This window comes from Pelodiscus sinensis, chromosome 10 (assembly GCF_052426305.1).
Source record: "Pelodiscus sinensis isolate ZL-2025 chromosome 10, ASM5242630v1, whole genome shotgun sequence".
In the NCBI taxonomy this organism is placed as follows: domain Eukaryota; kingdom Metazoa; phylum Chordata; order Testudines; family Trionychidae; genus Pelodiscus; species Pelodiscus sinensis.
The window spans coordinates 9,285,735-9,301,224 of record NC_143061.1 but is presented as its reverse complement, the minus strand read 5'-3'; the positions used below and the strand labels follow the sequence as shown (position 1 = coordinate 9,301,224).

At 38.2% G+C, this 15,490-nt stretch overlaps 1 protein-coding gene across 6 annotated transcripts in view; it reads left to right on the top strand.

Moving 5' to 3' along the window:
• The window catches only part of ATP11B (ATPase phospholipid transporting 11B (putative)), a 108,481-nt gene that overhangs the window by 80,982 nt on the left and 12,009 nt on the right, over positions 1-15,490 (top strand). For 2 of the 6 annotated variants that reach the window (XR_016350339.1, XM_075938049.2), the window contains exons 26-29: positions 264-329; positions 603-706; positions 2,797-2,962; positions 9,679-9,764. Coding sequence is in view for 4 of the 6 variants with exons in the window: in XM_075938049.2 (XP_075794164.1) it covers positions 264-329; positions 603-706; positions 2,797-2,962; positions 9,679-9,764 (422 nt within the window). In the remaining 2 variants the exon portion in view is untranslated. Of the gene's footprint in view, positions 1-263; positions 330-602; positions 707-2,796; positions 2,963-9,678; positions 9,765-14,204; positions 14,331-15,490 lie in introns of all 6 variants that reach the window. The other 4 variants (XR_012906317.2, XM_075938048.2, XM_075938050.2 and 1 more) reach the window with 3 other exon arrangements.

Below are 15,490 nucleotides of genomic sequence, written 5' to 3'. Positions count from 1 at the left end.
CTAGATTTGTAGCATTTGTCGTCATCTGCTGTAGATTTGTAGTAAGGAGAAAGATTCCTTGCTGGTGGAATGTAAATTTTGTGAGTCTTAATAGGAATTATATTTTTTTCCTTTGTGGTATGTGCTGTACTCTTCTTGCTCTACTAACTCTACTTAGTCAATCACAGGTTTCATTAGTGTAGTTAGTTTCAAATAGGTATAATTTAGTACAACTGCTTTTAATTGATTTTATTGAATGACTTCTGTTTTTGTATTTTATTTAGATGTTTGGAAACTGGACTTTCGGTACTTTGGTCTTCACTGTTATGGTGATAACTGTTACAGTGAAGGTACAGTAGCATATTTACCTTCCATTTTGAGAAATGTAGGCAAATACAGAATAATTTGTCAGTTTAAAATTGGTTTCTTAGTTGTATATGAGTGGTAAATAATTCCTGTCTCTGAGGGTGTTAGGCTCTCAGTGTTGACTTCCTGTATATTGAAAGATGTTTACTGGTTAACTTTGAAAGTAAATGCAAATAATTTGAAAATAACATAGTATTTTCATATTAATAAACTAAAACATATTTAGATCATTTTCTAAATGTGTTCTTTGTTTTTAGATGGCTTTAGAGACTCATTTCTGGACTTGGATAAATCATTTTGTTACCTGGGGCTCCATTGTATTTTATTTCATATTTTCCTTGTTTTATGGGGGAATTATCTGGTGAGTGATTTTTTCTTTTTGTCTGTATGTGCATATTAATACAATAGGAAGACAGAGTGTTGCTTCTGGTGTTTGGTAGATCCTGTACTATAGCTATTAAATTCTTTATACATTTAAAAGGGGAAAAGGAATGGGGTTTTGCCCCTTTCTTTCAATCTAGAGCTTGTTACTCCTAACATATAATGTACAACTTTGCAGCCTTTCATGCATTTGTTCCACACCTGAAGCAAATGTGTTAATGAATTCTAGAACTCTGAAATTAATTGTATTTTTTTCTAAGTTTACTTATTTTGGGGGTTTTGTTTGTTAGTTAAATAAAACTCTAGTGAGTAACATTTTGAGTAACATTTTTCTTGGGAGAAGAGTTACACGGTTTTGAGCTGAATTAATAATTAATATTTCTCAAGCACTGGTGGTCCATTGATGGCATGTTGCATGGTGACAATCTATTTCCATGTCTCCTTGTGACTGCCCTTCATAACATTGCATTTTATAAATGTTGTTTCATTACATTACAATAGATATATATTCCTATTTTATAGCTAGGAAAACTGAGAATCATAGAATCATAGGGTTGGAAGAGACCTTAGGAGATCAAGTCCAACCCCTTGCCCAAAGCAGGACCAAACCTCAATTAAACCATCCCAGCCAAGGCTTTATCAAGCCGGGACTTAAAAACTTTTAGGGTTGGAGATTCATCACCTCCCTAGGTAACCCATTCCAGTGCTTCACTACCTCCTAATAAAATAGTTTTTCCTAATATTGAACCTAAACCTCCCCCCACTGCAATTGAGACTATTGCTCCTTCTTCTGTCATCTGTCAACACTGAGAACAGCCTCTCACCATCCTCTTTGGAACCTCTCTTCAGGTAGTTAAAGCCTGCTATCAAATCCCCCCTCACTCTTCTCTTCCGTAGACTAAATAAGCCCAAATCTCTCAGCCTCTCCTCATAAGTCATGTGCTCCAGCCCCCTATAATTTTCATTGCCCTCTTCTGGACTTTCTCCAATGCATCCCCATTCTTTCTGTAATGGGGGTGGGGTGGGACAGAACTGGACACAGTACTCCAGATGTGGCCTCACCAGTGCCGAATAAAGGGGAATAATCACTTCTCGAGAACTGCTGGCAGTGCTCATCCTAATGCACCCTAATATGCTGTTAGTCTTCTTGTCTATACCGGCACACTGTTGACTCATATCCATGAGGTTTGGGTAGATGAAATTAGTCATACAAAGTCCTATGGATCAGTGTCATAAGCTTCAGAGGTTGACCTTAACAATTTTGGATGACTGTTTTCCAATTCTCAGCATGCTGTGCTGTTGACTCAGTCTGTTTCATATAATGTTTCTGGAAACTCTTTTGCCTGCTACTGTACTGTGGGTGCCTTCTCTGACAAGCCATTTACCTCTTTCTGACTAAACTTCTCACACCTATTTCATACACATGAATGCTGAAAAATGTAGACCATTCTCTTTGAAAATACACATTTTCACTTCACTGTGCAAGGCTCACTGTGTCAAATATGAAAGATGAACTGATTATCTGAAAGTTATAGAACTAATTGGTAAATAGCTAATGTTAGTTTAACAATCAAAATACTTTAAAGACTAGTAATGTCCCTTTTCAAAATCCTGCACTCTTTTCATTTCTGGCTCTACAGATATCTTATGCAAATTTCACATTACTATACCAGTGTGGAACCATGCACAATTGGGAAATCCATGACATACAGGGAAGCAATTTTTCTGTGATGGTGTCCTTCATTGTTTTGTTGAGGAGCTGTTTTAACGTGTTCCAGGAGCTCCAAAGAAGCTCATCCTCTTTTAGCAGCTGCAGCCAGGATGAATTAAAATAGCATGTTCCCAAAATTCCCTAGCCAGACTCTCCCCCAGTCCACACCATTCAGTGTTTAGCTGCCCTGTGCCACTTTCCAACTACTAGACTCCCCACAGTGGACTCGCCCATTTCTGGGTCACTAACCTCTGAGTTACTCTGGTGGACATGCTAAAACAGGGTCAGATTTAGCAAATTAACTTTGTGTAATTTGTATTTTTAATATTTTCTCTAATTACCCTTTCTCTAATTTTTAGGCCATTTTTGCACACTCAGGACATGTACTTTGTATTTGTTCAGTTGCTGTCAAGTGGTTCAGCTTGGTTTGCCATAATCATCATAGTTGTCACTTGTTTGTTTCTTGATGTTGTGAAGAAAGTGCTGTGCAGACATCTACAACCAACGAGTACGGAAAAAGCTCAGGTAAATGTTATGGTTTTATATAGAAGTGATCAACCATTAAAAGACGAATTTTATTAAATTCAATCTTGTAAGTGGATGACTGTTTAATCCTTCTCTGAATAAATGACACAATATCATTTTCTCTGCAAAAATTTAAATGGCTGTGATGCTGCAGTATGTAAAATAGTGCTCTCATTTGAAAAGGTTATTAATTTAAATTAGGTAGATCTATTTAATGCTATCATCTGAGCAGAGTTTAAATGAAGCTGTTACTGTTGCAAAGAGTGATGACTTTTGTACTATAACTGAATAAACCATTTCTGAGTAAAGTGAGCTCACAGTCTTGCCGACACACAATGAGTCTTTAGCTTGCTAGGCTACATGTTTTGTAAAGAGTTGCACTGTTTTAAAGCGAATAGCAAAATTTACTCTTGTTTTGAAACTGAACAAAGACTCTGGATCTATTAATTGCCTTTTGAGTGGCTATTATGATATGCAATAATTTCTAAGGTGCAACAGGACTACTACCTGCTAGTGAAATTATGTCAACTAACTAAAAAAATAATATTGTGAACGTTCATGTGTAAAACCCACTTCATCAGATGAGCTGGAGTGGAAGTAACAGAAACCACACCCCGACACAATGACTTTTCTTGGTTTCTGTTACTTAAGAGCAATATTATACAACAGCAAAAAAGTATCTGTCAGTTGTACTAATGAGGCTAATTAAGAGTGCTGGAAGTGTCCCATTTGCTTCAGATTGGGGGTTTGTCTGTAGGCAAGGATTGGCCTGTCTCTTTCAGCTTGTGAGTGAGGCATTTTCCAGGCTAAGTTGTAGATTGTCAATGATGCACTAGAGGGGTTTAAGCTGGGGGGGCTGAAGATGATGACCAGTGGTGTTCAAAAATGCTTTCCAGCAGCCACACATCACACCTTGGATACACTCACCCAGGGAGCTACCCTTGCAACGAACTCTGTTGCCAACTCTGTCCACATCCAAGTGACACCATCACAGGACCTAACCACACAAGTTATAACATCAGAGAAGCATACACCTGCACATCCTCTAATGTGAAATATATCAAATGCCACCAATGCCCCTTTGCCTTTTATATTTGCCAAACTGGACAGTCTCTGCAACAAAGGATAAATGGACACATCAGAAATGGTAACACACACAAACCTGTAGGGGAACATTTTAACATGCCTGGTCACTTAATCATTGATTTTAAAATAGCCATTATTAGAGAGAGAGATTGATCTACAAATTTGACACTGTTACCCTGGGCTTGAACAAAGACCTTAACTGGATGTTGCATTATAAAGCCAATCTCCCCTGCCTTTAACAACTGACCTTTTATATCATAAACCAAGAATGAGACACTTCTAGCCCACTTAATTAGCCTCAACAGCATCGTTCCTATAATTGACAGGTACTTTTTTTTTTTACTGTTATATATGTCTTGGTTTCTCTTATTTACATTTCAGCTCATCTGATGAAATGACTTTTGCCCACAGAAGCTCATGCTACTATATATTTTTGTTAGTCTCTAAGGTGCCACAGGACTACTTATTGTTTTTAAAGTTATAGACTAATGTGGCTACTCCTCTGAGACTTTTTCACTAGCATGTAGTGTGGCAAAATAGTTTATTAGCAAATATTTATTAATATTACTAGATAGAAATACATATTTCTCCATTGTACGCTCATAAAACATACTCCATAATGCAAAATAGAGTTTCATAAGATGCCGGTTATGACTTATGCCTCATATAGACTGTGTGACTAACGATTATCCAGTTTAAGAAAACTTTGTATTAAAATGCGAGAAGGGGCCACTCCTGCCATCTTGTCTGAGTTGCTGTATAACAGAGCATAGGACTTCCTGAATAAATCTTCATTTGAACTAAAACATATTTTTTAGAAAAACATCCTATCTTGATTTTAAAATGTTCCGTGATAGAGAAATCACTAACCCTTGATAAGTAGTTCTATTGGTTAATTACTGTCATTGTTAACTATTTGCACCTTATTTCTTATCTGACTTTGTTCAGCTTCTAGCCAGTGGATGGTATACCTTTTTGTACTAGATTAAGGTGCGCTCTTATCACATTTATGTTCCCTGTGTAAATACTGACAGATCGATCAAGTTGCCCCTTAATCATTTTATCTACTTAATAGATTGAGCTGAAGTCCTTGATTCTTTCACCGTAAGAAATGTTTTCTAGTCCATTAATCATTCTTGTGGCTCTTGTCTTAACTCTATAATTTATCAAAATCCTTCTTGAATTGTAAATGCCAGACTTTATATAGGACCATATTGAAACACACATTAGTTACTTGCTTCTGGCTTACCATGTGATCCAGATTGTTTTGTATCAATGATAGTCTTCTTTATTTACACGCTCCTAATATTTGTGTCATCTGCACACTGTGTCAGTAATTATTTTGTTTTCTTTCACGTTATTGATAAAAATGTTGAATAGTTTAGGGACAAGAACCGAACCCTGAAAACTCCTAGTAGATTCACAACTATTTTGTATTATGTTTTTGAGACCCTTTTCTTAGACACATTTAATCCGATTATTGTGTTCCATGTTCCAAAATGTGTTGATACTAAGTCAGATTCCTTACAGAAGTTTAAATATATTGCATAAGCACTATTACCTTTACCAACCAAACTTGTAATCTCGTTAAAAAAAACAAGTTTGTTTGACAAGATCTGTTTTCCATAAACCTATGTTGATTAGCATTAATTTAATTGCCCTCTTTTAATTCTTTATAATTTGGGTCCTATATCAGCCATTCCATTATTTTCCCTAGGATCAGTGTCATGGGTCTATAGCTATCCAGGCTGTCACACTGACTCTTTTTTAAAATATTGGTATCACATTAGCTTTCTTCCAGTGTTCTGTGATGTATCCAACATTTTTAAGGCATAATGTAAATCAACAGTAATGATCCAGAGAACTCTTGGATACAAGTTACCTGGACCTGTTGGTTTTTAAATGTCTGGTTTTAGTAGTTGCTGTTTAACATCCTCCTCAGTTACTGTTCAAATGGAAAATATTTCTTCATCATCATTATCACATCTAGTTTTTTCCCCAAATACAGATGAAATATTTATTAAACACATCTGCCCCTCTGCATTATTAACAGTTAGAATCATAGAATCATAGGACTGGAAGGGACCTCGAGAGGTCATAGAGTCCAGCCCCCTGCCCTCAAGGCAGGACCAAGCTCCGTCTACACCATCCCTGACAGATGTCTATCTAACCTGTTCTACCACATCTGTATAGTAATGCACCAATTCCATTGTTACAGGATTCCTTTAGTTCCTAAAAGACTTTAAAAAATAAACAAAAAACCCTTCTTAGTTTCCTTGACTCAGTTAGCCATCAATTTTTGCTTATGTCTTTCTTTTCCCTTTTGTCAATTTTCAGGAGTTCCCAGCTTCTGGTTTCCATTCATTACTATAAATCTATTTTAAATCTCACTTCATCTTTCAGTAAAATGTTTGTTGTTGTTGTGATTACATGCTTATAGGCATGGCCTGTCATGTTACCTAAGAAAAAAGAATGATACTATCAACACTTTTCCTGTGATAGTTTTATGGTAGGTATATGTTTTGGTTAGTGTATTTTATTTTCCTTTCTCTGGTAATAGGTAGCAGATTTAAATGTATTAAGTAGTAGATTTAAAACAAACAAAAGGATGTCTTTCTTCATACAATGCACACTGAACTTGTGGAACTCCTTGCCAGAGGATGTTGTGAAGACCAGGACTTCAATGGATTTCAAAAAAGAACTAGATACAGTCATGGAGGGTAGGTTAATCCGTGACTATTAGCCAGGTTGACTAGGCATAGTAAATAGCCTCTGTTTGTCAGAAGCTGGGAATGGGTAACACTTGATGGTTGCCTGTTCTGTTCATTCCTTCTGGTGCACCTGGTATTGGCCATTGTCGGCAGACAGGATACTGGGCTAGATAGACCTGTGGTCTGACCAGGTATAGTCGTTCTTATGTTACAGTAGTACTGGCAGTTTTACAACATCTGCATTAGTGCGACTGTGTTCTGCAGAAGTACCTTTTGCTGTGAATACTGACTTCAGTTGCACTAGACCAACCCACAGGCCAGATGCATTTCACCAAGGTTAACCTCTGGCAGGCTGCCACGTGCTTTATTTACCTGCAGATGTGCAGGTACAGCTGCTCTCAGCTCCTGTTGACTGTTGATTAACGTTCTTGGCCAATGGGAGCTACGGGAAGTAGCTTGGACGGGGATGCTGCTTCCCGTAGCTCCCATTGGTCAGGAATGGCAAACTGCAGCCAACAGGAGCTGCGAGTGGCCATACCTTCAGACACATAGGTAAATAAAGCAAGCTGCATGTAGGTTGCTTATTGCCCATTTCTGGATTAGACCATCAGCTAAACTGCAAAAAATTCATATGCTGTTGTTACTCTTTAATGGTGGTAACTGCTTAATCACATGTAGCTGCTTACTGTGTGCATGGGTGTCTTTTGAAGTGTAATTATGGTTGGAAAAGTAAATTTGCAAAAGCGGGACCTTATTATTTAATGGATCTCTGCATAAATTCAGAAATATACTTGTGTCTTTCAACAGTTGCAATCTGTGTGTCAGGTCCTGTCATTCTTTATGAGCAGTTCTTGGGACTACGCTGAGATCATTAAATCCATTGGAATAATCAAGTCAATGTGTAGTTGACTATACAATTAACCAATAACCCTAGGCTTATTGGTTAATCTTGTTGATTACATGCATCCCCCCGATTGCTTCCTCTGTGGGTAGCAGGAGTCGGTACTTGGAGGAAGCTGGTTTATAAGCTCATTCCCCTCCAGCACCAGATCCACAATGCCGTGTGCCCCTTCACCCCCGCACTACTGTCTCTATCAGAGGCAGAAGTGGTGGGGGTGGGCAGGGGAGGCTACCACGAAGCAGCCTCTGTCCTCAGCGGACCCTGGTGCCCCACCGACAGAGGCTGCTTGCAGTAGCAGCTGCCCCTGTTGACAGGGTGTCAGAGCTCCCTGTGGACAGAGGCTGCTCCACAACCCATGGACCCTCCCCTTCCCGTTCCCCTCCCCCCCACCCCTCCCGACAGATGCCTTAGTGCATTTTGAAATTAAAACTACAAGTTGGACCTCGCTGGTCCCAAACACTGGGATTTGCCAGACCTGGGGAGGTTCCTCCTTTCCTGATCCGGGCTGCAGGCCTGCCCCTTCTGCTGCTTCTCCCCCTCCCCCCCCCCCCCCGGGCTTTCTAGATGCCACCAGCCCTGCTGCTCCCTGAGCCAGAGTGCCATGGCCAGAGCTCTGGAGCTGTGGCAGAGCACTATGGCAAGGGCCGGAGCTCCGCAGCCACCTGGTGCTGGAGCCAGATGGCTACGGAGCTCTAGTCCAGCTGGGCTTGTGACCAGAGCTCCCTGGCCGCTACTGGGGCTGGAACTCCATGGCCACAACTGAAGTCAGAACTTCCCATCATGCCGCCTCCCCCCAAAACCCACACGCACTGGGGCTCCCAGCTGAGTTGTGGCCCTCCTTTCCTGCTGCAGACCTCCCTGTTTCTGGGCTCTGTGGTCCAGGAACATCTGTGGTTGGTGCCAGACAGGTGTTGCTGGACCAGGGAGTCCCAGTTAAAGGGGGGGTACAACCTGTAGTTTTAGGTCAGGGCAAGGAAATAGTATTATGTGCAGTAATCTCTAATTTTTAAAAATGGAGTTGTAGGGCTTTCATCACCACCTATCTTTCAATTCTAAAATATTGCATTGGGAGAAATAAGGAAGCTTAAAGTAGGTTTTCTTAACTTGGTATGCAAGAGATAATAATTGTCCCAGTAACTCTGAAAATGAATAAACAAAGTTAATAGTTTATTTCACAAATTATAAATACTGCCACCAAAATAATTCTTCTCCAAAGACCAATTCCTTTCTGCACATAGTTAATTGTTGAGACATTTTGTAAGATCTGATGAACTACATGAGAGAAAAATCTGAAAAATAACATTAGACAGTGTTTTAACGGCTGGCTTACAATGTACGTGTTAAGGTATTGTAATCAAGAGCTACAATCTAATAAGCTCTTAGCCTTAGTGCATTTTGAAAGCCAAATTAATTAAAAACTTAGTAGAAAAGGCAGTGGGGCTTGAGAATGGCTTTCATAGTCGGACAAACATGACACACACACCCATCCCAGGTATACACTGAATGTGTATAACTTCTTAGCCATGTTCCAAGATTTCTGCCCAATATTGCAATGAGATCATAATTCTGTGTTTGACTTCTATCACATGCCATGAAAGTAGCTGCTGTAAGCTTTTGCATTCAGAACTTGACTGTAATATCATATAGGAAGAAATGGCAACTAGGGGATCATTCCCAGACAAAATATAAATCTTTTGGTAAAAAGCAGAAATTGCAGTTTTAATGGGGAGGTGGGAAAGTGTTAAGGACAACAGGAGAAGTATGCCTCAGAGTATTTCCAGGGTTTTTCCCCTCATCATGAAAGTTAAGGGGCACTTTTTAAACATGGAAACAATGAAGAGTAAATCGATTTGGTGCCAGGAACAGTCTTGCAAATATCGTTCTCATTTGTGTTCGGTGTATAAAATATATTCCAATAAATAACAATGTCCTTTACAACCCTGTCCTGTGTCTTTCTCTTAGAAAAATACTACTTTTTACTGACTTGTATGTTCCATCCCTTCTCTGTCCACTTATAGATATACTCCAACAGAGTTGCTTTAAGTGACGAGTTCATCGCACTGCAGCCATTGTCCAGGGCAAGGAATCAGCTGAGCAAAATTAGGTAGAGTAGGAGGGACAGTTCCCCATCAACTCTTATGCATGTTGAAGGTCAACTAACCAGCACTGAAAAAAATGGGAAGAGGCATGAATATTAGAGTGGGATGAGAGGCAGTATCTATAGTAGAAATTCATTCTATTTGGCATCTTTCTTGGCTTTGCTCTGTGTTTTTGAGGCCAGTTGCTTCTCATAAGTAGCATGTATTAGACATTTCTTGTAGGAGACTATCGCTAGCATGATGCTCAATTTAGAGAATACAGTTCTAGTCTTTCTTGCATCCAGTTTAAAATAACCACGATTTCTAGCATGGTTCCAATGCTTTTGCTTTGTGTAGTCAAAATTAACAGTGCTTTCTTTCTGCATGTTCGGTAACTACAGCTTCATAAGACCACAACAGTAAGGTCCTTGTGTTTTAGGCAGCAGTTTCTTGCTAACTGCCCATCTTAATTTGCTTTCACTTGTGCCATAAGAACATAGAACATTGTCTTTTGTTATGTAGTAAATATACATTTGTGCTGCAACTAAGATTTTTCATGCTCTTGCTTTTGTTAGTGCATCTATCAAGTTGAATGTCTATTTTCAATGCATTATGGGTGTCTGTGTCTTTAAAGATATTTGGGAGTAAATTGTATGAAATATTGAAAGACTGAAGTGTACCTGTCTGCTGTCTAGGTAAAGTACTAAGATGCTGAAACTTTTATAATGCATTTGGTCTTAGTGTATGAAGTGCTATAGAAATGTGATTCACATTTTAAAAGACTAAAACATGCACAAAAATAAAGGGTTACACCATCGTTCCAGCCTTACTCAGCCCTCCACTTTTGCAGCAACAAAAAAATTAAAAGCCCATTTTTGTTCATACAGTGATTGTCTAAGTCTAGGATTGTGCCTGTAAATCAGGACTAGGACATCCATGTAACCAACATTGAAGGAGTGAAAGTACATCCTTTAAAATAGAGGAAACTGACACATGCAAAGGTAGTGGTGTCATATTTTAAACAAATAATTGCGACAATTAACACTTAAAAACCTGAGATCGCAGTTGCAGGCTCTATGGTTTCTCTGTCAGGATGAGTAATATCACTTCGAAGAGAGATTTGAAATAATTTCATTCTTTTCCATTATTATCATATGATGGTACTTGTAATGCAACTCACTCTTGCAGAAATACCAGGAAGTCTGTAGCTTAGATCCCTGAGTATCATAGGGAGTCAGTCTTATTGAAACTTGAGCACAAGTTAACTTTTAAAGAAAGGTAAGTTGGCAGTATTTTTCCATTTAATTAATTTTACCAACTTGTTCTCCCCCCACTCCCCTCAAAAGTGCTAGAATTTAACTTTTTGGCCGATCAATGTATGTAAACACTTCATCTTTTTAAAGTCCAGCTAAAACATATTTTCAGTGCAATGAGTAACTTTGGACACGCATAGTAGCATACTCTGCACAGAAGGGCTGCGTCTAGACTGGCAAGTTTTTCCGCAAAAGCAGTTGCTTTTGCGGAAAAACTTGCCAGCTGTCTACACTGGCCGCTTGAATTTCCGCAAGAACACTGACAATCTCATGTAAGATTGTCAGTGTTCTTGCGGAAATATTATGCTGCTCCCGTTCAGGCAAAAGCCCTCTTGTGCAAATGCTTTTGCACAAGAGGGCCAGTGTAGACAACGCGGTATTGTTTTGCGCAAAAAAGCCCCGATCGCGAAAATGGCGATCGGGGCTTTCTTGCGCAAAACCGTGTCTAGATTGGCACGGAGGCTTTTCCGCAAAAAGTGTTTTTGTGGAAAAGTGTCCGTGCCAATCTTTTCTGCAAATGCTTTTAATGGAAAAACTTTTCCGTTAAAAGCATTTGCGGAAAATCATGCCAGTCTACATGTAGCCAAGGAGTAAATGGATAAACAAAATATTTGTATGAATTCTTAAACACGGAGTACAGTTTTGCAGTTATATTATCAGATATTCAGGGAAAATTAAAGCTCTCTATAGATGCTGCATTGTAATGTGTTTTAAATTAGTAAAACATAAATAGTTGAATGAGTATACCTGTAAATTTAAGATGTCCCCATTTACAATAAATGATTAATGAAGCAGATTCTCAGGTAAGCCAAAAATTCTCAAACTGCAAAAATCAAATAACATTGTGCCAACCTATGACACAGGTTTATTTACATACATAAAGTGTTCAGGAAGTTGCCCAGTACACTGGGCATCAGCTGAGATTAGCTGCCTTTAGGGCACTTTGAGATGCAATATAATACAATTGTGTAAGATGCAATATAACACAAAATGATTTAACAAATTGGGTGGCAGATGTATCTCTGGGATGAAAATAGGTGACTTCAAAAGTTTATTTTCAATAGGGAAGAATAAATGCTATGGCTTTATAATGCCATTGTTAGTTAAGGTTTTGATTCAGCTTACTCCCCAAATCAAAGGGGCTTGCAGATGCAGTAGAGTAAGTTCCATTCAAGAGTCCTACCCTTCTCCAACTCCAGGAGTCAGATTTTTTTAACTCTTGTGTGTAGTCGTAAGATGGGAGTATGGTAGCTACTACATGGGGATTTACCATGGAACAGTAGGAAAAGAATTAATAAAGTCCACTAGATTTTTACCTTCTAAACAAAAGCATAATTTAGAAAAAATTAAGGTGTTGCATTCCATTGGAATTCAGTGAACCTGTCCCAAAAGAAAGAACTAGAAAAAAAAAATCTAGAAATGAGCAGCCAGGACTTTGCCAAAAAATTAATTGCTCATTGTTGTCTGACCTCATTTACATTACCTACGTAATATTAACTTTTACTCCTTGTTTGATTCCATAATGGAATTATAATATATTTTTATAGTATACATTTTTGGAAGCTAACTAGATTCAACTCAAACTCACTTTCTAGCTTTTTTTAAAATGAAGTCTGTGTTTAGGAATGTCCTTGTGTTTTGAATGTGATGCCAAAAGTTCAAAGTCATTTAGCATATATGGTCCATGTGAGTAGTACAGGCATCAGCATGTCTTCTAGGTAGCTCTTCTCCTTCACCCTATACATGACAGTTGGGTGGTAAATGAAGATATTGTACAGCAGAGGAAGAATCAAAGGGCTAGGAAAGGGTTTTATCTTCAGGGAATGCTAATGCCTGAAGTTGTAAATAATAAAGTGTTAACATTTTATTCTTAGAATGTAAATAAAGCTCTGTCCTTCCATGACTCTCTGCCTCTCTCCCCCCGCCAATAACTCTACTGCTGCCCCTTGTTTTCTCCACTATCTTTATGCACTTCTGCCTTTCCTGAATCCTTCATTCTGAAACTACAAGAGCATGTTTCTTGGGACTCTGGTTTTCATTAATCTGAACCACTATTTCTCTCACGCCTGCTTCATGATGGTTTTCCTCTTTACCATCATGTCTGGCTCTGGACAGCAACTTTTACGGCAAAGTATGGGGCCTTTTCCTCAATCTTAAATGTCTCCTTTCCCCAGCCCCTCCAACACGCGCGCACACACACGCACGCACCAAGGCATCACTTCTTATTAGGGTGAACTTAGATTGTATGCTCTCTCATGGCAGAGAAGATCTTTTTGTTTTATGTTTGTACAGGGCCTGATCCATGACTGAGGCCCTTATGGGCTGTCATAATAAAAAATATTTGGTGTTTGTATACACATTCCTTTTGGAGGTACAACTGAGCAAAATGTTTAGGGAAAAAGTGTCAGGGAGACTTCTGAAATGCCAAACTTGAAGTTACCTTTTCTAAATTTTGCAGAACTTTCTAGAAAAAACAAGGATGAGATGTGACATTTGAAATTTCAGGGGAATTGGTCTCTTGTGACTAGGAGAAGGTAAAAATTGAGATCATAAAAGGAAGCTACTTTAAAGCTTAACTGTGGCATAGCAATAACGATCTCATAATCTATTTTAGCTATTTACATAGCATTGATTATATTAGTATCCAAAACTCCATTGTGGTGAAATGCTTAAGCGTGTACTCTACCTTGAAGCACATACTTAAATCCATTTCTTTTTAGCAGAGCCAATAAGTAGATGCTTCGATTATATACAAATGCATTGTTAAACTGGAGTCTGCACATGTAATTTGGCATACAGAAGACCCCACAAAATGAGAAAAGAATTAGAAAGATCCTTTGGACAAAAGTTTTAGACCTTTTATTTGGGGGAGGAAAAATTTAAAAAATGAAAATTACTAGCAGAAGAAATGTACATTCTTTGTACTCCTTTAATTTGTTGACAAACTGTACTCCATGGTAATGTTTTATGTGCATTAACAAATAATTTATATACTCTTAATATACTGATTTATTATTGAAAAAAGAGTGCACATTTGCTTATATGGGAAGAGACAACTTTCTCAAGTTAAAGATTGGTTTAAGATGACTGTTTTAAATTAAATTAAATTGAGTGTGGTGTTTTATAAGATTTGTTGCTTTTCTGTCCTTCTAGATGGAAGAGGATAAGGGTTCAGTCAGCTCAGCATATGACTTTGCTGAAAGCAGGCACAGAGGGGAGGACAATAGGCAACTGCTAGCTGAACCATCTAGCCAGCAGGACTGTTCTTGCATTCACTAGGTAGTACTCCCACTATACCCTAATGTATAGTCAGTCATGGAATCATCTTTGAAATACCCATACTTTTGATATTTACAAGGAAACTTACATGATGGCATGTTTTTGTTTGGGTTTAGCAGACTGAATTGCTAATTGTAATACATAGTAATTATTTTTTGTTAGTTCATTTCATTAAAGTTATCCATTACCCTGAAAAACATTTGCTTTACAGCGATGTAAGATCCTGAGCCCTAAGTTTAAAAACTACTTTGCTGTCCAGAGATTAGTGTTCTTAATTTTTTTCTCTGCAGATGTCCATCTTTAAACAGTGGCTCTTGCTGTCAATAACAGCCCAGCTGGGGATACACTTGGGATTGCCAGAGACTTTGTTTTAAAATTGCCTATGCTCAGTATTGTCCACCTCATTACATTCTGCATTGTTGTCTTACCTGTTTTTGTTAAGCTTTAGTTTAGTGTCACAACTATGATAAAATCTGCGTGCAGATCTAAAATTGGAGAGGAGGCTAGGGAAAAATGGACAGTGAGGGGAAATTATGTACTAAAGTTAAAATCTGTCAGTCCGGGATACAAAGAGAAAGGATCCTTAACTAGGCAGCCACTACCTTTACATTAAGTTTATTTTCCTGTCATATCTTATCACTCTCTTAATATTACTTTTGATGTTACTAAGAGAAAGTTGGCATAGTTGACACGAGGAAGGTGTGGATGTGGGGTTTTAAAGGGATTTCTGGTGTGCACATTTTACTCTGGAAGTACTACTAGTAATGCTTCCACTCAGTTTTTAGTTTTTAAAGTGGGAGGTATTTGTAGATTTAAAATAGCAAATTTTTTTTTGCATTTATTTACATACCAGATTTTGTAAGGTCACTGTTTGCAAATGGATGATGTTAATATTTCTGAATCATGGTAAAGCATTGATTCCTTATTAAGTCACTACTCTGTTGCACAGAAACTGAAGGCAAAATTAATTTTAAGCTCACTAGAAATCAAAGTGTTTCATCCTAAGTAATTTTTCCCTAATTTTGTCTTATTGTTCCAAAATCTCTCTTTGTATTGTGATAACCACTTTTTTTATTTGTTTTAGAGGCATTTCAGAAATACTGGGTCATTATACATTAAAGGTTGCACAGTCAGAGCATAGGATTTTGGCATTGAGAGGC